The 27,738-nt window shown below is 45.5% G+C and overlaps 1 protein-coding gene across 3 annotated transcripts in view; it reads right to left on the bottom strand.

Annotated features, from left to right (window-relative positions):
* Positions 1-27,738, bottom strand: part of LOC119619597 (uncharacterized) — a 67,740-nt gene that overhangs the window by 38,885 nt on the left and 1,117 nt on the right. For 2 of the 3 annotated variants that reach the window (XR_005236084.2, XM_073011544.1), the window contains exon 2: positions 27,641-27,738. Coding sequence is in view for 2 of the 3 variants with exons in the window: in XM_073011544.1 (XP_072867645.1) it covers positions 27,641-27,738 (98 nt within the window). In the remaining variant the exon portion in view is untranslated. The other variant, XM_073011543.1, reaches the window with a different exon arrangement.

Below are 27,738 nucleotides of genomic sequence, written 5' to 3'. Positions count from 1 at the left end.
GACTTTATACTACTGAGGGCTCAGCAGCTCCACCGTCCTGCCTCTAGCACAAGCTGAGGAAGGGACCTCGGAGGTGTCTGGAATGGCTTCTTCTTTCTGTCCCTGCATGGCTGTAAGTGTTGGCATGGCTAGAAGATTCCATGCATCTCTGACAGCCCAGGATGCCTCTATGTCCATGCCAGGCAAGTCTTCACTATACCACAGGGGAACAGGAGCAGGATGCTGGCACATTCACATCGCAGGAGGGCACGGGGCATTGTGACCCAGTCTCTAGACAGGGGCATCTCCATCTGGTGCTGTTCCTCCTTCCCACTGCAGGCGCTGGATTGTTGTACAGCCTCAGGGTCAGGCACAGCAATATGGCTCAGAGGAGCTCACTGTCCCTTCAGTCCAACCCAAGGGGTCTTTTCTCCTCTTCTCTTCATCTCACAGTAGAAATCCTACACTACCCAGGGAGTTCCTGGGCACCACACAGGCCACCAGAGGCAGCCTCCAGCCAGGGTGCAGTTCTACCACTGGCCAGGCAGAAGGGACTCATTCCTCCTCCTCTTGTGCCAGCAACACTGTGCTGCTCTTCCTGAAAACTGGCTGGATATAAACTCCATGAGGACAGGAACTTCTGCCTGTTTTATAAACTGCAGAATTCCCAGCGCCTAGAATGGTGCCTGGAATATAGCAGGCACCCAATAAATACCTGTGGAATAGAAGCATTATCATTTCTACCTTACAAATAAGAAAAATTAAGTATATTTCCTATAGACATAAAGCTAGTATATGGCAGAACCAAAATTCAAATCCAGGACTTCATGGGAACAAAATAAACCATATTGTACAATCACCTAACACTACTATTTACCAAGCACTGACCTGGCAAAATATGTGGGAGGACATGGAAGATAATCCCCATGATTAAAAACCTTTATTATCTGAGCAAGAGCATGTGAGCAAATAAAAAATTTTAAAAAATCTTTATTAGGGATCTATTATGTACCAGGCACTGGGGGACATACAGACATGGTCTCTCTTTAAAGGGTGTGTGTGTATGCATGTGTGGCATATACATACATATACATACATACACATATATGTAAATATATAAGTATATGCTATTTATATACACAATATATATAAATATTGTGTTATAAATTTTTTAAGCCCATCACTAGGCAGTATAGGGGAGGCCAGTGATTGAAACAGCTAATAAATAAATATAACAGGAACAGAAAGGGGCAGAAGTCACTGCAGGCAGATGCTCCAAGAAGGAGGTGGAAGCTGAGGGGGGCTCTGAAGAACGACGGCACAAAGGCAACCCCAGGGGCAGGAGTGCATGCAGCAAAACCCTGCAGGCTCTGGGAGGAATTCATAGAGAAGTCTGACTACCCTTTTTCCATTTTTTGGAAAATGTATACTTCTGCTTTTAACTGTTCCACATTCTGTACCTATCCTTAATACCTTGTTTGAAGAAAGTGTTCCACTGCAGTAAAATACACACACACACACACACATTTATTTATTTATTTGGAAACTCTGCTCAAATTCAAGCTTGTTCTCCTATATATGGGAAACTGGAGTGGCCCAAGATCCCAGAGCTAGCTCATAGCAGAACTGAGGGAAAGACTGCAGGCTTCCGGGCTTCCCATGAGCAGCCTGGGACACTATTAAATTTCACAGGGTATAGCAAGAGAGCAGAGAAGGCAGGCTGCTGTGGAGACTGGACATTATGATGAGCCAGGCCTCAGCATCCTGACTGTGAAACAAGGGGACCTCAAGGCCCTTCTCAGTAATATATGCCTAAGACCAGGTCGTAAGCTGGGACCTTCAGGCCCCCCCCAGCTGAGGTCTCCCCTCCTGCTGGAGAGACTGCAGGGCGTTTTCTGCTGCAAGTTATGAGTTGTTTGTTGTTTTTTTTTTTTTCCTGCTTGGCTTGTTTTGACACAAGGAAGAGGCTAATCCTCCTGGCAAACCTGGGTAAAACAACAGAGCCACAGTCCCCTCCCTGAAGCAGTGGGGGCAGTTGGCTCTGACAGGGAGAAACCGGATCTAGGAGTGTGATTGGTCAGCAGCTGACCTCTCTGCTCTGGCCTCTGGTGGCTCCTACACATCCCACTGGAGCTGTTTCCCTAAGAATGCAGGCTCTGGAGCAGGACCGGTCCACTTTCTGTCTCTGCTTATTACTAGCTGAGTGATCTCAGGAAAGATATTATAGCTCTCTGTGACTCGTTTCCTCATTTGTCAAATAAAACAGTTATCTCAGAGTTACTGTGAGGTTTAAATGAGTGAATACATAGAAAACAGAGCAGCACCTAGGACACACTAAACACTTAATAAAGTTAGCATCATCACTACATTATTGCTTATACATAAGGTTCGCTGAAACCTGGTCTCTTAGATGCTAAGACCAGACTAAGCCGGATGCTTTTGCGGGACAGAGGTAAATAGTGGTGCCAGAGATACAACAGGCACAAACCCAGAGACTCAAAGCTTCCTTTAGGGTCCTGGATTCCCCTTTAGCACCTCAGAGCTGGAGGCTGGTAGGGTGACACCTCACACTTCCTAGCTCTGGCAGGGACACCCCATTATTCAGAAGCAGGTAGGCTCTCTGGCCTCTCTGGCCCCATGCTCTCTGACTTCATTCTGGCACCGGTGGGTGGCATCTGACTGGTTCCCTGTATAGAATACTCATGCTCCACGTGCGTGCATCCTTCATTTACATCCTGTAGGAATACTCTAGGCAATCTCCTGGAGATAAATAGCTTCTAGGGATCCTGAATTTGGGGGAGTTAGCTGGATATTATCTTCCAAAATCATTTCTGAGGATTTCCTTGAGATCTGGGGCCAACCTCGTGGGTGTACCTAAGAAGTTACCAAGCCGCTTTTTCAGAAGTGCGTATGCATGAGAGTACAGACTTTTGCCTGGCCCTAGAGCAGAGCACTGGGAGCCCAGCAATTGTGTAGGAAGCTGCAGAGACTAAGATGGGAGCAGACAATGCATCCACTTTCTCAGTTTTCGGTCCAATATCTGTGGAAAGGAAGGTCTCTAAAACTCAGGTAAGTCTAGGTACAGCCCAGGCTCAACTCTTACTTCTTAATCTCACCTTTTTGTCTCTCTATCCCAGCATCTACTGTTAAGCAGGGCTCTCAGCTGCCGCCCAGTGAATACTGTTTAAATTGACTTAGAGGCTCTTGATTTTTCAGCATGTGACTGATAAATCGCCACACTCATATTTAAGTCAAGTGCATCTGTCATGTGCAACCATGTTAGAATATTCTATCATACATACAGGGTAATCAGCTCACCTGGGGATTCTTTGGTGTCCAGTAATTTTAAGTAGCAGTGACATTAGATGTAGTGTTTAGATGTAGATTGCTCAAGCTTCCCAACTGTCAACTCTTGATCAACTTTAAAGGGAAGGAAATAAAAGAAGTGCCGACCCTGTCTCCCACTTCCCCTGCAAGTCCACTGCCTCATCTTTCTGGTCTCCTTTCGTGCCCTGTACCCTCCCATTCTTTCCACCAAGCTCCTTTTCTCAATGCTTTCTCACTTGTGGTGTCCTTCTCTCTCCTCTTCATAGTGCAGAGTCCAATTGTATTTCAAGTCCACACTCAAGTTCAAGACTTCCACTTCCACGAGGTCTTAGAACGATTTGTGTTGGTGAATCTTTACTTCTGCCTCATGCATGGTGCTAGTCCTAGTGCCTTGATTACTGCCTTGCACTTAATAGCTCTGGCTGTACTGGATACATTTCCCCTGATCTCATGTTCTGGTCTGTACCACTGTCCCGAGACCACCTTTCCTGCATCTGTCATGACTCTGGTCCCACCTGTGCTAGCCCCAGGCCCCTGCTCCTACTGTTCAACCCCTGTCCCTGGGAGCACCTTCACACCACTGTCTTTACCCCTTGCCCATGAAGGCGATTCCAACCTTTAGTCCTGAGACATCCAGGAATGCCTGTTGGACAGCCCACTTGGGTATCCCACTATCACCTTGCGTTCAACATAACTAAAATTCATTCAACTATTACCTGCTGAGTTACTTTTAAAGCCAGGATCTGTTCTAGTTACTGGTGAGCAAGCCACGTAAAAGTCCTCATCCCAAGGGTTCATCAACGGATGAAGCGATGAACAAAATACAGTGGAATATTATTCATCCTTGAGAGGGAGGAAATTCTGACACATACTACAACACAGATGAACCTTGAGGACATTATGCTGAGTGGAATAAACCGGTCCCAAAAAGACAAATACTATATAATTCCACTTACATGCAGTTTTAAGAGTAGCCAAATTCATAAAGACAGAAAATAGAATGGTGGTTGCCAGGGGCTGTGGGGAGAAGAACAGGCAGTTGAATGGGTACAGAGTTCAGTTATGTAAGATGAAGAGAGTCTTGGAGACAGATGGTGGTGATGGTTGCACAACACTATGAAGGAACTTAATACAACTGAATTGTACAATTACAAATGGGTAAGATGATGAATTTTATGCTACGTGGTTTTTAGCACAGTAAAAAAAGGTTAAGTCCTTGCCTTCTGTGCACTTTTCTGTATGTTATGCTTCAATTAAAATGAAAAAGATTTTGTCATCATGGAATTTACATTCTAGAGTCAGTATCTCAGTTATCATCTAAGCAGTTTCCTTCCAATCCCCATCACCCATATTACCAGTTTCCAGGCCTGTGCAGTCCTCCTGGAATTCCTCCTTTCCCCCTATATTCAAGCACTCGCCATCATTTCTCTCTAAGGCTTCCACCTCAGTGTTTCCTCCTTCCAAGTACCACAATTCCCATTACCTCTTCATTTTTGATACAAAATACGAGGAAGTGGGAAAAACTCTACAGTGCCTGATTTCAGCGTTGGCTCTACCACTTGCTGAATAACCTCTCATTTAAACTTTGATTTCCTCACCCACCAAATGAAGAGTTTGACAAGACATTCATGAAGGCTCCTTCTGGCTCCGGCCCAGGATAAGTCTCCAGTTCACCCTCCCCAGCCCGGCCTAAGGTCTGGTGTATTCCTCTCAGGCACTCTGAGCAGCCTGAGAAGAAAGGCCTCATTCAGGAGGGGAGCCCAGCCCGGGCGACAGCTCCCTCCAGGAGCTCCTTGGCTCTCTTGCCAGCCAGCCTGAACTTTTACTGCTTGCAACCTTGTGACTTTGGATTACCTGACCTTGAATCCTGCCAGCCCTGCACTCCTGCTGGGACCTCTTCTGACCTGACTGCCTGTAACTGGGACAGCCTCGCCTGCTGACATTGGACCCTATTCTGCTACTACAAACTGGGCTGCCTTGTGGCTGTACAACTGGGATGCTGCTAGCCAAACTGTGAATTCTCCCTGGGCCATGACCATGGCCCCGACCATGGCCCTGCCTTGGCCCTGGTTCCTGTAGTGTCCTCTGAGCGCACTCCATCTGCTAGACAGGGTCCACAATCTGCCTGTGATTGATTCATTCACTCCAAAATGTTCACTATGATACTTACTCCAAGACAGGCACTGCTCCAGGTAAGAGACACATGAGGATGAAACACAACTGCTTCCAATATCAACATATGCCATTGCCAGGGCAAATTTCCCCATTTAACGAAGACCTATGTAACTCACCACTGTCAAATTATTTCATGTAACAGGTATTTACCATGTGCAATTACTATGTGCCAGCCACTAATCCAGCACTATAATAAAACAGTAGTGTAGGGAAATGCAATTTTCTATGTGGTACAATGGTTAAGAGTATGGCCTCTGCAACTGGAATCTCAGTTGTGTGACCCTGGGCAATTACAAGATTTCTCTGAGTTTCAGTTTCCTCACTCAAAAATGGGAATAATAATGGCACTTAACTGATAAGCTTATATGAGGAATAAATGAGCTAGCCCATGTAAAATGCTTGGAACACTCTATGGCACACAGTAAACACTTGGATATTAGCAGTTTTTATTTTGATGTAACCCCAAAGATGCCAGCACTTAATATGCCAGGAACTTCAAGAGTCCCTGCTCCAGCCTATATAACCAGTATCCTGAGTACCTTTGTAGATGAGTAGTGATAGCATGTACCCCAACTTCAACATAGCTAACAAAGAATAAAAAATTCCTGTGCAAAGCACTATATACAATTCTAATATTTTCACATGGGTTAAACAGGAATATCACTAAAGAAATGGATACCCAAAGCTACTGAGGAGTGAAAATCTTCATAATACATATATCCAACAATATATAAAGTACTTCCTACAAACCATTAAGACAGGCGACCCAACAGAAAAATGAGCAAATGATCTGAAAAGGCATTTTGCAAAGAGGACACACAAATGGCCACTATCATCAAAATGCACATTCAGACTACAGTAAGTATTACTACATACCCACCAGAATAAGTACAATGAAAAAGGAAGATAATATCAAATATTGGCAAAAATTTGGAGCAACCAGAACTTGCCTACTTTGCTAGTGTGAGTATAACTGTTACAACTGCTTTGGCACTACTATTAAAACTATGATCCAGCAACTCCACTTCTAAGTTTATACCCAACAGAAATATATATGTATATACACAAGTATGTATATGTATGTATACATACATTCAGGTATGTGTGTACATATCCATTCACCAAGACATTCATATTTACACTGGCACTGTTTGTAATAGCCAAAATCTGCACACAGCCCGAATATCCATCAACGGTATACAAATAATAAACTGTCGTCTATTAATATGGAATACTACACAGTCATGAGAATGGAAAACTACAATAGCACAGAACATGGATGAATGCCACAAGCAAAATGATGCGTGAAAGAAACTAGACTCCAGAAAAGAACATACTGTGTGATTTCATTTATATGAAGTTGAAGAGCAGGCAAAACTAATCTGTGATTGTAGCATTCAAAATAGTGGTTACCCTTGGAAGGGGTGGTTTCTAACTAGAAAAAAATGCAAAGTATTTTCTGTGGGGTTTGGTTTGGTAATGTTCTGTTTCTTTTCCTGATCTGGGCACTGGTGACAGGATATGTACACTTTGTGCTGAACACTTATGATTCACTCACTTTTGTGCATGCAGTTATACGTCAATAACAATATTAATTTTTTGAAAAAGCCAGGTGCAGTGGCTCTCACCTGTAATCCCAGTGCTCTGGAAGGTCGGGGTGGGAGGACTGCTTGAGGCCAGGAGTCCAAGACCAGCCTGGGCAACGTAGAGAGATCCCATCTCTATGGAGTCGGAGGCTGCAGTGAGCTATAATGGCATCATGGCACTCCAGCCTGGGCAGCAGGGCAAGACCCTATCTCTTAAAAAATAATAATAATACTACCAAAAAAAAAAAGCTAACAAGAAAAAAGCTAGGAGGAAATGGACTTTTATCCAAACGGGTTGTTGCCTTAACACCAATGAATTTTAGTGCCTACACTCTCTGCTCACAAAATCTGAAGGACACACACATTTCTGAGCATTTTCCTATTGCATTTTAATAAATGGCAAAAATGTTACTCTACAAAGCTTCAATACCATAAAAAATAAGCATGTTTTCAAAACTCCAAATTAATTTGTCAAGCTTTATGTTCTGTGAGACTGTGTCTGAAAATGTCTTCAGGTTTTATAAACCCATGCTGAAATATAAAGTAACTCTTACAAGAAACAAGATTTTTAATGAGACAGAAGTGGTTGGGCCAGGGGTGAAGGGAGTGAAAACCAAGAAGACGGAGGGGACGAGACAGTTCCCAACCAGCAAAATCCAAGGCTTAAATTTCCAGTGGCTGCCAGAGCCCTGAAGTAACTCTGGGCCTGGAAGCCAGGAAGTCCAAGCAGAAGCCGCGGACCCAAAGACCAGCTCAGGATCTGGGAGCAACATGGCAGCTGAACTGTGGAGACTCAGACACAGGCAAAAGAATCCAGAATGCTGCTGATGACTATAAGCTACCAAGAGGTTATGAGCGGAATGATCTGCACTTCCTGACCAGGCTCAGGAAACAGTAGCTGGGCGTGGGCAGCCTTGGGTACATAAGGAAGTGACTTCAGCCGATCATGGAATAAGAGGATGTAACCTTGGGTGTGCTCTGACCTGCAGCAGGGATGAGCAAGCCGGGCTTACCCAGAGGTTCTTTCTCTACTGGGTGTGAGTTTCTAAATATACACACACTCATCTGTTCAATCCATTCAAATATTTACCCTCATTGAACAGGACTTCTGAGGCTTTTGGTTTCGACTGCCCTAGTTGCCAGCTAAGACAGCAGTAATCTAGAACCTGGCTCCTGAGCCCACAAGTACCATCTCAGTCCCTTGCATGAGAAGGGGAGCAGTGAACCTGAACTCCAAGAACAGCAAGCACTTGCCATATCATCCATTCCCCAGTGACTTCCACTAGCAAAGGGAGACATTTTTAAAAAGACAAAAACCCAGACAACCCCAAAGTCATTTGTAAAATGTTATTTACTCTCTTCCTAAGTAGAATGATCTTCCTAAACTGTTTGGTTTGAGTGAGAGTTTTGTGGCCAGGGGAACAACGCTGAGAAGCAAACTGGAGGCAAGGATGTCAAATGCACCCAATGAGAGTATCTGTCCCTCTTCCTGCCAATCTTCTCTCCCACCGCTCCCACTACCTCTTCTTTCCCTGAATCATAAAGTGTCACTCACACCTTCACCCTCTGACATGACGATCAGAGAGTCCAGGTGGTGGGGTCACATGGAGAGAACCTTGAAACTTGTCGTGAATTTTTAAAAGTCAGCACATTCTGGAATCCACACACAGTGACCCTCCCTTCAGTATCTAGAGCAAGCAAAGGTCCTCACTTTGGGAGACTTCTCATTTCCCCATTCTGGCCTTCAAGTAGCCCTGTCAACTGCAGAAAAATGGTGTTGGCAGATGAGAGATGCACCAGACTGTTCAGGCATCTGGCCACAGGTTGGGTCTTTTACCTGGGAAATAACATCATGTTCTCCAGGGCAATGAGTATGTGTTTCCTGAATTTAAGAGAACTTTAGCAAGCAGAACTCAGTTCTGCAAGGCAGAACAAACATTTAGCTACAGAGAGAAAGAGAAGGAAAACAGCTCCAGGCTAGACTCTGATCATTCCCACATGATGCCTGCTTGGAATGGCTTCCTGGTTGCCCTTACAGTTCATCTTAAAGGTACCAACACCTAAATCATAGGTTTACTTAGGTGCACCAGAGACACAGCTGCACAAAGCCACCCAGATGACCTGGGATACATGTGTGCTTACAGGTGGATTCTACAGGAAACTGTACCACAGCAGCTTTAGCGATGGCTTGGAAACAACTTCCTGAAGACAATATTGTTAGATGCTGAAGTATTTCACTACCAAGGTTCTCCATAAACACTAAGAAGAGAGGGGAGCAAGCGATGAAGGGAGAAGGCAATGACTCAATAGTTCCTGGTTTCAAGTCATTTCCAACAGAAGCAAAGAGCTGGATGAAACGACCTCTCATGGCCATTTCTACAAAACTGTCCCCCTATACCAAGGTTTCTCAACCTCAGCACAATTGATATTTTGGACCAACAACTCTGTTGTAGGGACAGTTGTTCTGTGCATTGTATAATATTTAGCAGGATACCTGTTTTCTACACACCAGATGCCAGTAACAGCCTTCCTGCTCCCCAGTTATGACAACCAAAAAATGTCTCTGGACATTGCCAAATGTCCCCTGGGAGCCAGGGCTAGGGAGTACAGAATTGCCCCTAGTTGAGACTCACTGCCCTATACTAACAAATCATGCTTGATCCCAGTCCTGGGTGAAGGAAGTGAAAACCAAGAAGACCAAGGAGATGACACAGTTCCCAATCAGCAAAATCCAAGGCTAAGTTTCCAGTGGCTGCTAGAGCCCTGAAGACTTCACACTCATAGGCATGATCCCAGTCCTGGCCTCATAGTGTAATCACCCACTCTGGAAAGAGTTGAGTAAAGTTAGCCTGGTCATTATCTCCCAGGGCATTAAGGAAACAGAAGCTCCTCCAGACAAGTCACCACCATCAGATCTGAGGAGTGGGAGAGGGAGCCAGCAGGGAAAGATGTCCCATCACCCACTGACATCCACTCTTTAATCCCACAAAACCCACCTCTTCCGAGATACATCGACACCAGGACAGAGACTCAGCCAACCAAAGAGAAACTCCCAACTGTCCAAGAGTCTCACAGCCACTCTGTTCCCATGACAATTCACTTCAGTTGTTGGGTATACAAATACCATCTACCTGGCTAAGTTTCTAGGAGGAGGGAAAGTACATCTCAGTCCCTCAACACTTGTTCGACTAACCATCCCAGCTCCCCGCTTTCCTCCACTTGTCCACCTTGACTGAAAGGTGTCCTTGGTGCCAGATACTCTACAGAAAATCTACCAATGCTAGGGTCTTGCCTTCCAGGGCCTTGGGAGTCAAGGCTGGCAGCATTGGCCAAGAGGCATAAAAGAAGGTCAAGGTACTGAAGTGGAAATTCCAGACACACAAGGGAGAGACAGACAGATGGATGGAAGACTAAGTCCAAGGGCAGCATCAGTGGTGGGGGTGGAGCCAAGTCTTCAAGGGGCAGAGTCAGGGAGGCCTGTGGGACAGGCTGACAAGCTTCCGGGGTTTGGAAATCGGAAGATCCTGTGTAACCACACACTTTCCCAAGCAGAGATGATGCTGACTGTGTTACTGACTATAAATCTAGTCCACTCAGGGCTGGGTTTGGCTCACTCTGGGCCGGCCCCCCACCAGCTACAGTTTTGCTAAATTTAGTGCTGTTCCCAGCCACCCAAACGACTCTGCTCTTCGTGTCCATTTCAGGTTCAGTCAGGGACAGACACAGAGGAATGGGACTTGTCCAGAAGAGATCTGCCCTCATGTGACCCTCTCCCTTCCCCGCCGAAGTCAGGGGCCCCAGGGAGCAGAAGATGTGAGAAACCAGTTGGAGGTCTCCAGGGCTCTGAAGGAGGCTCTGCCCTCAAGGTGGCATGCAGAGTGAGAAGGGCCACTGATCCCAGGAAGACCACCCCACACCACCTAGGTTTCACTCTTTGGGAGTCACAGATGCCGTGGGGTGGCAGGGGTCCTACTCCGTCAGATACTATATGGCATGGTGAGTGGACAGACAGACATCCTCAGGGTAGGACTGGAGGAAGGCCCCTCTGCAGTGCTTTGGAGAATCTTGGAGGTAAAAAATGTATTCAGTCAAATATTCAAAGGCTCTAAAACACAGAAGGTTAAAGTAGTGGTCCTTAAATTTGGATGCACATTAGAATCACCTGGGAAGCTTCAAAAACTGATGCCTGTGTCCCAGCACCCCAAGAGACTCTGATGTAATCAGCCTGGGCTTTGGAAATTCTGAAAGATTCCCAGGTGATTCTAATATTCACACAAGAGTGGGAAGCAGTGAGTTAAAAGTATGCCCTTCTGCTGTCACTGAGTTCCGCCTTTCAGGATACCCTGGTAGACTCCTCACCCAACCACTGCCTTGCTATGTCACCCACGAAGGGCAAGTTATTTAACCCCTCTACACCTCAGCTGCACCAACTGTAAGGTGCACATAATGATACAGAACATCTACCTCTCTAAGGTTCCTGTACCTGTAATGAGACAATCCATGTAAAGCACACAGAACGTGGTATACAAAATGTGCTCCCTGAAAGCTAGGAATCATTATTATTGTCTGTTGTTATAATAATGAGGAGGAAGAGAAGAAAAAAACAGGGAACCCATAGAGCTGGGTCTACATTGCCCAAGGAATAAGGGTCTCTAGCACTAAACCACGACTATCTCAGGAAGTGGGCAAGAAGAGGCTCCATGGCCATCTCCACAGTCCTCTCAGGAGGACACTCATCCATTCCCCCTTCTGCTGTTTGCTGTTTCTTCTATCTTCCAAGCCCTACCATCTTCCCATCGTCCTAAATCCCACCACTCAGGGCCCAGCTCTGACCACCCCAGGGCTCTCTCCCTTCTCAGGTGAGAAAGCCCTGAGGTCTCTCCAATAATACTTCCCCTCCATGCCTATCTGTCTATAGTAGGAATGAATGCTTTGATAGGGACTAGCCTGGTAGCCTCAAAAGGACAATAAGCAACTTGGGAGGAGGGCCTGATTCTCATGCTTCTGTGTGCTCCCTGTGACACCTAGCACCATGCTGGGCACACAACTCTGGATTAATGAATATCTGTGAAATGAAAACACATGTAGAGCCAGCAAAGCTAACTGCACATCAGCAAGAATCCAGGCTCAGTGTCCAAGAGAAGCAGGCCCAGCACCCAAGTTGCTGGCCCAGCTCCCCATTCTATCATTACAAGGACACACCACCACCCAACTCCATCACAAGAGATCCCGCCCACCTAGTCCCAGAGCCTGTGGCTCCTGCGAGAAAGTCACTGACCCCCATGATTCCCTAAACCCCAAAAGAGTCAGGAAAAACCCAGCTCTGCCCACATGGGAGTCCAGAGCAGCTGGCCACCCAACAAGCTGTAAGCCTCTTACAGATTAAAGGCCCTAATTTAAACCTCTATTTGAGGTACGACAAGTGGGTCAACACTCTGCAGGTCGGTCAGTGCAGCTGGTGGAAGGAGAGGCAACTATGACCCAAGAAAGGCTCTTCTCCTCCGGGGGGAAAGATGGAGCCAGAGAATCACAGATCTAAGTAGAATCACTGAGGTGACAGCAAGTTCATTCTGATCCACCACGAATCCTACCCCCGCCCCCAGATCGCCGGGACTCCACCCTCCCTAGGCAACGAACCTGAGAAACAGAGAATATAAGGACAAAACCACAGTCGGGATAGCCTTCCTCTTCCTGCCATGGCTTTGGTATGTGGGGAAGAAGGAAATTTGCTGCTAAAAGATAAAATCTTTCTAAGGTAAAGAAACAGTTAATAAAGCCAGGAACCAAGAGAAGACCGAAGGGGCTGGATATGCTGCTGCATTCTAGGGAATCATACCTGGTGACAAGACAGGGAAGGGGACCTTTGCTCCTAAACCTGGCTGAGGTTTTCCCGGTCTTTCTCCCTAGCTCCTCTGCAGCAGGAAACACCAGGCATGGGTGAGCAGCTGCAGACAAGCCTAGGATCACACTGTCAGAAGCTGACTCTGGCTGCTCTTTAAAAAGAGCCCTCTCACCACATCTGTCTCCATAGAGATGGCCTCTGGGGAAGTGGCTGGAACCCACTGTTTACACTAAGAGCAGAGAAATCCTTCCAGGACAATGTTTCTCAAACTTTCTGGACCCTGATTCATAGCGGGAAATCAATGCTACGCAGCAGCCCAGCACAGGCATATATGTGCACTTAACTATATGTCTCTCTCTCTATATATATAACTGAAACAAAGTTTCATGAAATAATACTCATCTTTACTACGTACTATGCAATCTAATATTTTCCATTATATATATATGTTTTAAAGGCTGGTCTCAACTGGCTAAATTGATCTCACCCAGTATGGCCTCTGGACCTGCAGTTTGAACATTACTCTGCAGGAAATGGAAGAGGCTCTTCTTTGAAAGAACTTTTAAAATTCCCTCACAGACTAACCTCCCTACAAAACAAATTCCTGCTAAGCCCATGAGTGAGGTGAGGAAATTGGAACCTCAGCTGCCCAGTCCTTTCTCTGCAATATGCACAAGCTGTGGCTGCCTCAGAGAGCCCGGTCGGCCCCACCTCTCTCAAGGTGCAGGAGTTCCCCCCACACCCGCAGTGATGCCTCCTCGTGCTGGCCAAGCACCTAAGCACAAGCCAGTGCAGGGCAGATTGTCACCATCATTCACTGGGATCAAGCATTGCCTTACCACTCCTCAACCTCACCTTCCACTGAAGGAACTTACCTATAACACACAAAGGCAGAAATGCCAACACTGTGCTGCCCACATTGGCTTTTTTCCCCTCCAAACAGCCTATCTATATATCAGATGCACTACAAAAGCCTGGAGGATGGGAAGTTTTTTATCTTTTTTTTTTGAGACGGAGTCTCGCTCTGTTGCCAGGCTGGAGTGCAGTGGCGCCATCTCGGCTCACTGCCACCTCTGCCTCCCGGGTTCATGTGACTCTCCTGCCTCAGCCTCCCAAGTAGCTGGGACTACAGGCACGTGCCACCATGCCCTGCTAATTTTTTTATTTTTTATTTTTATTTATTTATTTATTTATTTTTTTGAGACGGAGTCTCGCTCTGTCGCCCAGGCTGGAGTGCAGTGGCCGGATCTCAGCTCACTGCAAGCTCCGCCTTCCGGGTTTTTACGCCATTCTCCTGCCTCAGCCTCTCGAGTAGCTGGGACTACAGGCGCCCGCCACCTCGCCCGGCTAGTTTTTTGTACTTTTTAGTAGAGACGGGGTTTCACCGTGTTAGCCAGGATGGTCTCGATCTCCTGACCTCGTGATCCGCCCGTCTCGGCCTCCCAAAGTGCTGGGATTACAGGCTTGAGCCACCGCGCCCGGCCTTTTTTTTTTTTTTTTTTAGTAGAGAAGGGGTTTCACCATGTTGGCCAGGATGGTCTTGATCTCTTGACTTTATGATCCGCCCACCTCAGCCTCCCAAAGTGCTGGGATTACAGGCATGAGCCACCGTGCCTGGCCTGTTTTTGTTTTTTTAAACTGATAGTACAGAGACACATTTTATGGGAATCTTTTTAATGTAAGGAAAAAGAAATCCAATGTTAAACGTTCCTCAGTCCAGTCTTCCTGCTTTTCCAAGAGGCCTGTGAAATGCCTCCTCCTCCAGACAGCCCTCCCTGAAGGGTCAGGACAGCTAAGGAATTCTCCCAAACCTATGCCATGGTAATATAAAACTCTAATGACTCCTTTCCACACTCACCATTCCCACAAATGTAACATGCTGCCTCTCTGAATCCGTCATTACGGCTTGGGTGGGTATCTAAGTTGGAAATCATGTCACAGAAAAAAAACTTAGCATAAACATTCAATAGTTTGAATCAGTAAGTTGTAAAGGTTAATTTTTTTCTATTTTTTTCCAAGTAATAGAACAGGTATTTTTGTCCCCTGTTAAGTAGAGCAAACACTGGACCTCTCCATTTGTGTCAGTGTGTACACTCCCATTCCCCACTGCTTTCCCAAGCTCCTCGGGACCACTGTTGTGCTTGCTGCTTATCAGCACCCTCTAAACCCAGAATGCCCACTCAGTGCACTTGGGCAAGTACCAAAGACTCCAGGAGAAAAAGCATCTTATCACCATCATAAGAGCTCAGTGAGCATTTGACGGCTCACCAGCCTATAGCAGGTTTTTTGTTTGTTTGTTTTTGTTGTTGTTGTTTTGTTTTTGAGATGCACTTTCGCTCTTTTTTGCCCAGGCTGGAGTGCAATGGTGCAATCTCGGCTCACTGCAACCTCCGCCTCCTGGGTTCAAGCAATTCTCCTGCCTCAGCCTCCCGAGTAGCTGGGATTACAGGCACACGCCACCATGTCCAGCTAATTTCATATTTTTAGTAGAGATAGAGTTTCACCATGTTGGCCAGGCTGGTCTCAAACTCCTGACCTCAGGTGATCAACCCACTTCGGCCTCCCAAAGTGCTGGGATTACAGATGTGAGCCGCCGCACCCAGCCCCTACAGCAGGTTTTTGTAACTTGGGATCTGTGAATCCTCTGATGGTGTATGCCAGATTGTGGGCTCTTACTATTTTTTTCTCCTGGAGAGACTATAGCATCCATGCAATTTCTAATATGAACTGGCAGGAAAATAAGTTAAGAGCCACCAAAACCAAATTCTTAGAAAGTTGATCAAGGGCCTCCCAAGACCACCTCTACCTCTCCAACACACAGCCCCTCCTCTGCCACTTACACTCTCTGAGCATCCCAACCTCCTTCTGCCAACAAGCCATTTCCTTCTTCAGTTTTGTGGTCTGGCATGAACTTTCAGGTGAAGTCCTCTCATCCTTGAACCCTTACTTATTAACAAACACCTATTCACTGAGCACTTGATGGGTGCAAGCATCATGCTAGGCTCTGAGGATACAGCCATAAACAAGCGGAATGAGATCTTCCTTGTGTTCCCAGAGACATCCTCCAGCTCCCAATCCCATTTATGGCTAATACAACACTATCTTACACTTCATTTGTGTCACATTTACACTCTATTTTAGGTGAAGGTATCTGTCTACCTCACTCATTCCTTCTCCGTCCCCACCCCACTACATCCAAAAAGAGAAAAAGACACAGAATCTTTCACAGAGGCCAGCCTAAGCAAATGCACATCAATCCATGAATGCTGATGGGCTCACCAGTGGTCCAAGCAGCCAGACTAGCACATCAGGGCAAGCCTGACTCAGCAATGCAGGGTCCAGGGGACCTTGGGAGACGTCTCTGTTGCAGTAAAGAGAGCACGGGGCCTCTGTTCCTCAGCCACAGCCTGCAGTTCTCATCCCAGCTGCTGATCTTTCAAATTGTGCATCCAGTCAGGGTAGTTAGAAAAACAACACCAAGTAGATGTGTCCAGCTGACATACCTCCTGGACTATCCAGGTGGAGGAGAAGCTTACATCTCAGACATCTGCACCAATATTTTCAGCATGTAAACTGATGGAAGACAGGAAACAATGCATCAAAGACATACTCTCTCATGAAGAGGAGAGCTGGCTGCTCTAGATACCATGACCATCTCTTCTAGCAATCTCTGCCAGCTCATTTCTGGAGCATCTGAACACGACTATCTACTTCCTAAATGACAACATGGCAGTGACTAGAGCTGCCACCATCCTTTCAACCTGTCAGATGCAGAAGGATGCACAGCTAACGGCAACAGGACCACAGAGCTGTTTCTCTAATATCACAAAAGCTTTCAATACTGTTAACGAAATGGCTCTAGCAGCCACCAAAGAAATCTGCTACTGGACTTTGTTGTCCAAGAAATACGACCTTATGGTGCTGAGGTCAGAGAATGAGATACTCCTCAGCACTATTCAGTCAACGAATATCAGTGAAACCCAGCACTGTCAGGTACTATAAACAACAGAAAAGACAAGACTCAACCTTTATGTCAATTAAAGGTTGTTAGGGAGGCAAGGTTACTATAGAAAAAACAATCAGAGCAATCACCTCTAATGTGGCGTGTATAAGAAGATGCACTAGGATGAGGAAGAAAATATTAGAATATTTATACTTTACTGAAACACAAAAAATTAAATTTTAGTATTATTTAATATAGGAATTGACACTGACACACTCCTTCAATTTGTGTGTTGGGTGGTTGCTGTCATTTAAGGTACCAGAGGCATCCTTGTGTCTGAGTAGGAGATCCAAATGCAGAAGGGTAGACAGTGACACCCCCAGTCGCCTGTTGATTTAGTACAGTTTACATCTGCCCAGTGAAGCAAAATTAAAGATACCATCTTCAATACAATAAACAACAGTCCTTTGTAATAAGACGGTGAGACCTGAACGTCATCTGACCACAGTGTCACTAATTATCTTGTGGTAAAAATATCTAAAAGAGTTGCTCAACTTAGAGAAGAATCAGGCCAGGTATGGTGACTCACACCTATAGTCCCAGTGCTTTGGGAGGCCAAAAACAGAAGGATCTCTTGACACCAGGAGTTCAAGACCAGCCTGAGAAACACAGCAAGACCCCCGTCTCTACAAAAATTTAAAAATCAGCCGGGCATCACGGAGCACATTCGTAGTTCTCACTACTAGCAGGGCTGAGGATTGCTTGAGCCTAGGAGTTTGAGGCTGCAGTGAGCTATCATTGTGCCACTGCACTCTAGCCTGTGCAAGAGAGTGAAACTCTGTCTCGAAAAAAAAAAAAAAAAAAAAGAGGAATTATACTTTTTTAAACTAGAAAACAAGAGTACTAAAATGTGCTGACCTCTTCTGTAATGAGTGCCAGTAAGTAGAATGCTACTTAATGGATATTTTTAAGCAAACAAATAAATACTTACCCTGTATCTTTATGGTGAAGGTAGAATTTTTTTAATGGGTAAGAAAGCCATTATTCTTTTAAAACGGGCAATTGGAAATCATTTCTACCATTATATGATAGTGTTGCCAATATCAATGTAAGGATGTCATCTTTAAAATCTCATTATCTACACACACTCAAAATAGAACATCAAAACTTGTTTTAAAATCACCCAAAATGAAGTATTTCCGGGGTCGTGAACCCATTTATTAAATTCAACCTATAAAATTATTAAATTTTGCAATGAGTTTTTAAGAACAACTGATTGATATCAAGACTGACTGAAATATATTAGCTGGATTTCAACAAAAACCTTTGCAGAACATGGTGGATGTGACTAAAAAACAAGTATCAAGATTTCATAAGTATAATCCAGGATGCATTTCTGCCATGGGCATCTGCATAGCATTGTGAGGTCTCTTTTAAAATATCCTGATTCCAAACAGAACTTCTAATTGCAAATGACACCGAGCTATCCTGAAATAATAAATTATGCTCAATTGCTATGTTCTTACTGAAAAATAATCATTCTTAATAGCTAATTTCACTTAATTCTTCAACAAATGACCATCTCTTATATACATATGTCAGGCACTGTTCCATGCTCCAAAATATAGCAGGGGACAAAACTCACAAAAATCCCTTCTCTCATGGAGCACATATTCCAGTGGGGAGCGACAGAAAATACACTAATAGAAATAAATAGTACACCAGCTGGTGAAAAAGCACTACATGAACAGGATGCAAGGAAGGCTAGAGAATGCTGGGGGCTTGGTGGACCCACTGAGAAGGTAACATCTGAGCACAGACCCAAAAGAAGTAAGAGATTTAACCATAGGGCTATCGGGGAAAAGCATTCCAAACAGAGGGAACTGGAGGTACAAAGGCCCTAAAACAGGAAATGCCTAGTATACCTAAACAACAGCAGGAGGCCAGTGATGCTGGAGCAAAGTGGAAGTTGAAAAGAGTAACAGGAGATAGATACAGAAGCAACGTGATAAAGCTGGGTAAGGTCATATGGACCTGTATTGTGCAAGATGGCAGCCACTAGCCATGTGAGGCTATGGAGCACATGAAAGGCAGCTAGTTCACATGGAGATGTGCTTTGACTATTACTTAGTACAACAAACAAACAAAACAAAAACAATGTAATATACCTCAGAGGTGAAAATACTGTTAATATACTGGGCTAAATAAAATACATTACAAAATTAACTTCAACTGGTTCATTTTCCATTCATTTTTCCTTTTATCAAAAATTTTTAAATTATATACATGACCCTCACGTGTAGCTCACATTATATTTCTACTGGGCAGTGTTGAGATAAGCTATGAGGTCTTATGGACCACAGTAAGGGTGATGGCTTTTACTGAGAGAGAAGAGAAGCCACTGCAGGGTTTGGGCACAGCAGAGCATGATGTGACTTAACGTTTCACAGGACTGTTTCGGCTGCGGGGAAGACTAACAGCCTCTAAGGGGCAATAAAGAAGCAGGTGAGAGAGGATGGTGGCTTGGACCAAGGTGATGGCAGTGGAAATAGTTCTGATAGATGAGATTTTGGATATGTTTTACAGGTAGAGTCAACAAGACTTACTGATGAACTGGATGAAGGACAGATGAGAAAGAGGGAAATCAAGCATGACCAGAGGTGTTTTCAAAAAGCAACTGGAAGGACAGTATTCCCATAAATGGGATGGGGAGACTGCAGGAAGAACATATTGGGGAGGGAAACCAGGAGTTCCATTTTGGACACGTTTACTGAAATATCTATTAACATCGAAGCTGAAATATTAAACAGACAGATGGATACACAGGTCTACAGTTCAGAAGAGAGTTTGGGCTGCAGACAAATGATTAAGGGTCGTCAGCGTATCGATTTTTTAACTTTCCATTATAGAAAATTTCTGGGCCAGGCGCAGCGGCTCATGCCTGTAATCCCAGCACTTTGGGAGGCCAAGGCAGGTGGATCATGAGGTCAGGAGATTGAGACCACCCTGGCTAACATGGTGAAACTCCATTTCTACTAAATATACAAAAACATTAGCCGGGCGTGGTGGCAGGTGCCTGTAGTCCCAGCTACTCGGGAGGCTGAGGCAGGAGAATGGCATGAACCCAGGAGGCAAAGCTTGCAGTGAGCCGAGATCACGCCACTGCACTCCAGCCTGGGCGACAGAGTGAGATTTCTTCTCAAAAAAAAGACAATTTCTAACATAAGTAAAACGAGAGAGAACAGTATAAAAAACCCCAGGTACCCATCAACCAGCTTCAACAATGATCAGCTCATGGTCAATCTTATTGATCTCCCAGGATTACACCGAAGCAAATTCTAGAGATCACTCATATAGATGGTATTAAAAGCCATGCAACAGGAGACGATCACAGAATGAGAGAAGATAGAGAGGAGGTGCCCAGGGCCTTTAATGTTTAGAGGTCAGGGAGATGAGAAGCCGAGAAGGAACGGCCAATTAGGCAGATGGAAAGCCAGAAATACACACCCTGGAAGTCAAGTGAAGAAACAGCGTCAAGGAAAAGGGTATGACCAGAGGTGCCAAACTGCTGAAGAGCTCCTGTAAGGAAGATGAAGAAGTGACCACTAGAGTCAGGATCATGGGAGTTACCACAGGAGCACTCTCATCAGAGCGGCATGAGTCAAGAGAGGATGTGAAGACAGCCAGGACTGAAAATATGGAGGGACAGATGATGGGGCAGTAGCTGGGAGAGGTGACCAAAGAAGACTTTTTCAAGATGAGAAAGATAGCCTTTGGAAATGATCCAGTAGAGGGAAAAGGTGGGGATGCAAGGAGGAGGGGACAGGCTGGGGCAATGTTGAATATGGGAGAGGAATTGAAATTTAGGGCAAAGTAGAAGGCTGCCCTTGGACAGAACCATGAAGACTTCACTTAGGAAGAAGGTAGGGAATACTATATATCCTAGCCATTTGAAGTCTTTTGTTTTGTGCATTATAATACTATAATGTATTTTAGCACAGCACTGCTTTTTATAAATTATAAATACACACACAAACAAGGGGAATTGCTCAAAAGTTTTAACTGATATGGGCACACAATCGAAATAATTAAAGACCTCTTAACTGAAAGAAAACAAAACATATCCTCAGAGGCTGAACATGTAGCCTTCAGGGACAAGGAGATATGTATCATAAGGCTACTAGGTCTTGTATCTGAAAATATACTTTTATTAACTAAGATTTTTTTTAAAGGCTCAGACACTACAATCCAGTAACTACAATACAGTTGCACTTGAACTGAAAATGCAAAAATGTAAAAAGAATCATGGACCATTCTCAAAATCAGAGCATCACAGGAATCAGAGTCTGATAATTTACTTACATAAAGAAATGTAAATCAGTTAAAAGTTTTATCAGCAAGACAGGCCTGAATTGTACCATCATATTTGGCTACTGAGGCAGACTGGCTACCCAATGCATAACAAACAGCAAATCAAGAAAGTGGGCCTGTCATCTGAAAGGCTGGCAGGTAGCCTATTTGGAACAGGCAAAAGCCCCAAACCAACCTGAAGTCCACAAAGCCACAGAAACATCCAATTTGCTCAAACACATTAGCAACACTTGGCGTTTGACAAGCCCTGTAACAATTCAGAGCCCCTCTCTTTAAACGTGTTCATTTAGCCTCTCTACAATCCACCCATTCAGGAAGCTCTCCATTTTAACTTTCCGAGCTATACACACTCAAGCCCAAAAGTGTTACATGGATACGCTCAGAGCCCAGGCAGCACCACAGTTAAAATGCCGGGTCGCGTGGCTATGAGACATAGGCCTGCCACAGAAGCCACGTCTGGCTTCTTGAACATGCTAAGGGCACCTTTATCAACTACATAAAATGACAACATGAGAGCATGAACACCATGCTCTAAAACGTGGCAGGTCTGCCTGCACAGAAGTGACGGTTGTGGTCACACCGCTCAGCTGGGGTGAACACACGGGGAAAACTGCCAAGCAGCAGCTCTCCTGTGGTCAAACTGTAAGCTCCAGGCGTTGGGCCCTGTCTGTCCTTTTCACAGGTGTAGGGCCAGTGTCCAGTACAGCTCCTGGAACAGAGCAGGCTCGCAAGAAATATCTATTGAAGGAAGGGAAAAATGACGAGCTACATTACACCATAAAGGCAAGAGGGATCATGAAAAAATGCTCAAAATCATAAAAATCATCTAACAAAACTCAGGAAGCTGTTGATGGCAGTTGACTGGGAAGAATGGTGGGCAGCTAAGTAAATCTAAAAGGTAGAATTGCAAAACATCAATTCTTTTAAGAATGACCATAATCTTTATTAACAGAGCTTTGAAGATGTCATCAACTAAATGAAACATACGGATCTTGTTTGGAGCCTGACTCAAACCAACCCGCTGTTTTCCAAAAAAAAAAAAAAAAAAGAAAGAAAGAAAGAAATTGAGACTACGAAGGAAATTTAAACATTATTTGGATATTTGGATGACAGGAGATATTTAGGAATGACTGTGCTTTTTCACGGTGTAATAATACCACTAGGGTTATGTTTTTAAAAGATATTATCTTTTAGAGATACATTAAAAAGTATTCATGGATAAAATAATACAGGATCTAGGACTTGCTGTAAAATAATCCAAGAAGGGGGTAAGGAAAGGTGGGTGAAGGTATGAAAGAAATGAGAAAAGCCATGTATTGATTATGTGTCAAAAAACCGGGGGATGGGAACATTGAGGTATATTACGCTAATTCTTTGTGTACCTGTGAAAATCTCCATTGACAAATTTGAAAAAAAAAAAAAAAGACTAACCATAACGTCAAACCACAGTTAATTTCCTTGCATTTGCCGCACTGTTGGAAAATAACTGAGAGGCATTTTTAGTCATACATGGACACAGTCATTTCTGAGGAGACTGGCAGAACAGAGCTGAGAGTCCCATCTTTTCTTTATCCCTGCCATCATGTTCATCTGAGACTCGCTTGTGTTATTTCTGCTTTCATCCTAGGCCTGAAGAGGTCTCCATGTTTCCTCTCACAATGGCCCCTATTCTCCCTCCACTCTTCCCTTCTCTGCCGCTGGTTAGTTCTTCACTATTCTGGTGGCCCTCTGCTTTATCCAATGATCCTGACTACCTCTAACCCACCTTTGTAGCCAGGTCATATTCCTTCCTTCTCATGGCCCTAACGCCAATGGATTCTGTCATGCCCACATGGCTTTAACCCTTCTCTTTTCCTTAAAGGCAGTCACTTAAAGGCAGTCATCATCCTATATCCGAGTACGTCCATCTTCCCCCAAATCTGTCACACTTGCTGCGTTAAGCAGCTCTCTTCCTCCACTTACCCACTCAGATCCCTCCTGCACATTTCCAGGACAGATCAAACAAGGATGGGTCAACCAATAAATATCTGAGGCCTATCGTGTGCCAAGCTCTGTACTTAGCACTGAGGTGACAGCAAAGAACAAGACAGATACAGACATGTTCTCTTGAAGCATGTGATCCAGTACAGACGGAATTAAGATTGGTTCAGCTGCCCATAAACCTTCCAGATCAAACTGCGAATCTTTTACTTACTTCTGTATCCTGAGAACTTCACACAGTGCCTACCATATAATAGATCTTTAATAAATATCTGGTAAATGATATTTATTTATCCAAGTCAGTATACTTGTCTCAACAGAAGTTTAAGACCATATAGTATGGGGTCACCCTAAACCCTACAAATGAAAAGATATTTAAGAGAGAATGTTTTCTTTATAACAGCCTCTGGGGAAACTGTGTCGGGGAGGTATGAAGGAATGCTCCTAGAGCCAGAGTTACCATTACCAGCTAAAAGCAGCTCTAGGTGTGCTTGACTTCTGTCTTCTTTGCTATTGCGGACTGTCTGCTCCCTCCTCCCACTGCTGGCCTCCTCCCTACCAAGTGCAATGAGAATCAACCTCAGTCACCTCCCTTCCCCCTGCTACTTTCAGCACGTGGTTTCCTCCTGCTACCGACGTGTCTCACTTCCTATCTCAGCCCTGAGCAGAACTGCCCCAACTGCTGGGCTGCTGCTGTTCTGCAGCAGTGAGAACTTTAGCCCTGTTCCTAGCTAGGAGTTTCAGCAAGACTCCGGCTGGAGGACCAGGTCAAAAAGGTGGAAACTAGGACACAGGAGGACTCCATAAAGGTTGGCTGCAGGAATACTCAATGCTGATTCCAGTCCCAAGCCAACACAGACACACATCCCACAAACGCCAAGCCCAGGGCCTTATTCCGACAGAGTGGATAAGTGCCAGATTCAGACAGACATGCCAGGCTGGGTTGCCGACTCTCTCTGCGGTGGCATCTCCAGGACTTTGGCATTAAAGGTGCCAGTGAGATCAGAAGCAATAGAGATATCAGGGGAAGATCCTACAGGACAGGCGGAACTAATAAGCCTCCCTTCTCCTTACCCAACACTAGGCTTGGGTCAGTCCAGTATATCCTCTGCACTGCCCTGGGAAATCAGAATGAGAGGGACAGTAGCTTGTCAAACCCAGTCCTGCTGAGGAGCTCAGGCCTCCAGGCTCCAGGGAAAAGGCTGAAAATGAAAGAGCTTTCCTAGATACAGAATGACTATTTTTGAGCTGACTCTAATAATCTACTATTTCAACTATCAGATCATGCTCTCATGGGATCACAAAGACAGGCCCAACGCAGAATCTTTAAGAACCCTAGAAATCTGAAACAGCCATCGTAAGCATCCCCAGTAAAAGGCCAAGCACCTTTCTGGTAGTCTACAGCAGGGGTTGGCAAGTTTTATTTTTTATCCTAAAGGGCAAAATAGTAAATATTTTAGACTTATGGGGCATACAGGCTCCCTTGCAATTACTCAACTATGCCATTGTAGCATGAAACCAGTCTCAGACATACAAACGGGCATGTCTCTGCTCCAGTGAAACTTTATTTACAAAAACAGGAATCCGGCCCACGGGCCACAGTTTGCAACCCCTGGTCATTGGGAAAACCTGCTCTTCCAGTATTTTCATGCTCCAAAGAGGAACAGAGGCTCCTATCCACCTGGAGGGCTCTTATCCACACTGAAGACAGGGAACCACTCTGGGGACTAGGCCTCCATCCCTACCAGTCCCTCCCACAAGGCACTAAGAAATCTAGGCTACTTGTTCAAAAAGCCTGGTCTGCATCAGAAACCTGGGCAAAGGTAGAAAAAGCTTTCCAGACATCAAATCAGAGGGCTTCAGAGCTGAAAGAAGCTAGATCCCTTAGACTAGACACTTGGCCTGGAAAAGGAAGTGGTGTGTCCAAGATTATGTAGCTAGCAAAAGTTGCCTCTCTATCCAGTGCTCTTACTCCTCCAGGGTGACTAACAGCATGCTGGAAGAGGCCAAAGACTTGTGGCGCATTTCTACAGCACAGTCCCAGGCTATAAGCAAATGGTACAAGAGCTTGGGGAAATAAGTGCGTGCGTGTGTGCGTGTGTGTGTGTATGTGTGTGTATGTGTGTGTGTGTTTCCAGGTATACCTGGACATAGTTACTAGGGAGAAGAAAACGTAAGCAAAAATCTTAACTTCAAAAAGGGATATGGTTTGGTAGAAGATGTGGGTGTTTTGTTAGCAGAAATGTCCAGGGTCTGGGCAAGCCCTGGGATAATAAACCAGTACAAGGCATACAGCCTCACTCAATTCCAGGTGATGCCCCAGGCCCTACGATCTACCTCTACCCACCTTCAAGCTTCATAATCCAATATTCTACAAATCTTTTCCCAGAATGGACTTCCATTGCATATTTTACTTGCCTGACCATAAACATTTTTATTTGGATACCCTGCCATCATCTTGAAGGCAACATGTCTAAAGGAAAATCAAACATGACTTCCCAAAACAAGTTTGAACTCTAATGTTTCTATTTCTATAAATCAGTAAGGTTCAAAATTTCAGCACTTCCTCTTCCCCATGTCCTGTTCTCAAGCCAAAGAAGCACTCTAAATTACCTCTTCCTCTTCATTTCCATAGGCTCCACCCTAACCTATCACCTCCAATCTGGTATGTTGCTAGTCTCCTGCTGGGGACCCCAGATTCCAGGCTTGCAACAACGCCAGATCTCCCCCCATATACTCATCCTCCTTCCATTCACCACAGTCTCTTCAAGGTCAAGGTCCAGCGCTACTCACCTTTTGCTTCCCAGTTCCCAGAACCTCACCTAATATGGGGGACACACAATAAATGCTGAATGAGTGAATCACAGTTTTCATCATAAGATGAAAGATAAAACTTAAACAAAAATCTTAACTTCAAAATGGGATATGGTTTGGTAGTTTTCATCACAAGATGACTACACAAGAAACCTCATGCCCTTCCTAGTTCCTACTCCCTTGAACCCAGACTGCTGAACTCTGAAGGCCCTCCATCATCTTACCCTGGCCACCTTAGCTCCTACCAGCCCAGAAACAGGCTTTTGGCTCCATCTAGCTCATCAATGCTGGACCCTCCTCATGTGCCAGGCATTCCTGCATCCACATCTCTGCCCACGCTCTGCTCACTCTGCCCTGTGATGACGTCCATGCCCTTCCCCCTGCATCTACTCCAACTCCTACGCAACTGCCAACTGCCAAGCTGTGGGGGGAGACAGGGGATGCAAGAAGAGGGGAGATGATAAAAAAGACTGGGGAAAGAGGGGCATGATGAAAACATGCTGGGGTCTCTCTCTGATCCTTGGAAGCACAACCCTCTCAATGGGTCACAGGCGATTTAGAGAAGGAAGAGCCAGGAGGAGGAGCCAGATTTTTCCACTGAACGAAAGGCATGATTTTCATCACTGCTTCTGTTGCCCTGGTAACCAGGGACAGCCCAGTGGAGAGTACAGTAAAAGAACACCATGTTTATCTTTGCTGTCTGATCTACTTCCCTGTACACCCTTCCCTGACCATCCCCTAGCCCCTGGGCCTGCTCCAAATCTCTTGTAATGCCACCACCATCCTTCTGGTTACCCTTGCTCGAAACCTCAAAGGCAGAGCTAATTTCTCCCTCTCTTTATCCAATCCTAAGTACCATGTGTTCTTCCACTGCAACATTTTGGGGTTCATCTCACCATGCCACCTGCCATGCCAGGGGTCCCCCAAAACAAAGAGCTGGTCTCAAAGCACAAGGATGGCATCTGCTCTACCAGACAGGGCAAGTGGGACTAGTGAGGCAGGAAGGTGAGGAAAACTGCCCAGCCAACCGTATTCTCATCCCACACAGCTGGTGTGGAGAGGGACCTGGGTCTCCCAGCCCCCATCCTATGCCTGAGATCAGGAGAAGGAGCCAGGCTGGGGATGGGGGGAGTAGGTTCACCCACAGGCTTCCACAGATCCTGCCTCCCACACGGACACCGTGTCTGCGTGACCTGAGAGCGGAGACACAGTGCTCGCCCTGGAAGATTATATAAGCGTTATATAACATGGTGGCACCAATAAGCACACAGGAGCAGTTGTCGAGTGCCAGGGACAGGCCAGGGGTGGAACCAAACCCAAGGGGCTGGAGGTTCAGCCCTCCTGCCACCGATGCCAAAGCAGCACCAGGCCCTGGCTGCCTGGGCCCTGTCTATACCTGCTCCTTCCAGCCCAGAGGACACAGAGAGAAACGTGCCAGGCTCTGTGCTCTTCTTCCCACACGGGGCAGCAGGGAGGGGCCGCAAAACCGTCACCACCCTGGCCCATGGCAGCCTTTGCCCATCCAGCCTGAGGCAGCCTAACTGCCCTTTCCGCAGGGCAGCAGCCAGGGGGTCCAGGGCAGGGGAGGGGTGTGGGCCAGTAGCCCCCTCCTCTCTGTCCTACCAGAATGTAGGAGCACTTGTTGGGGGAACAAGTGCTGCAGCAGCAGCTCCAGGATTGGCTGGGTCAGCCGTTCCTCTGCTCTGTCACTTGCTGTTTCT

This window comes from Chlorocebus sabaeus, chromosome 25 (genome assembly GCF_047675955.1).
Source record: "Chlorocebus sabaeus isolate Y175 chromosome 25, mChlSab1.0.hap1, whole genome shotgun sequence".
In the NCBI taxonomy this organism is placed as follows: domain Eukaryota; kingdom Metazoa; phylum Chordata; class Mammalia; order Primates; family Cercopithecidae; genus Chlorocebus; species Chlorocebus sabaeus.
This window is presented reverse-complemented; position numbering and strand designations above follow the sequence as displayed.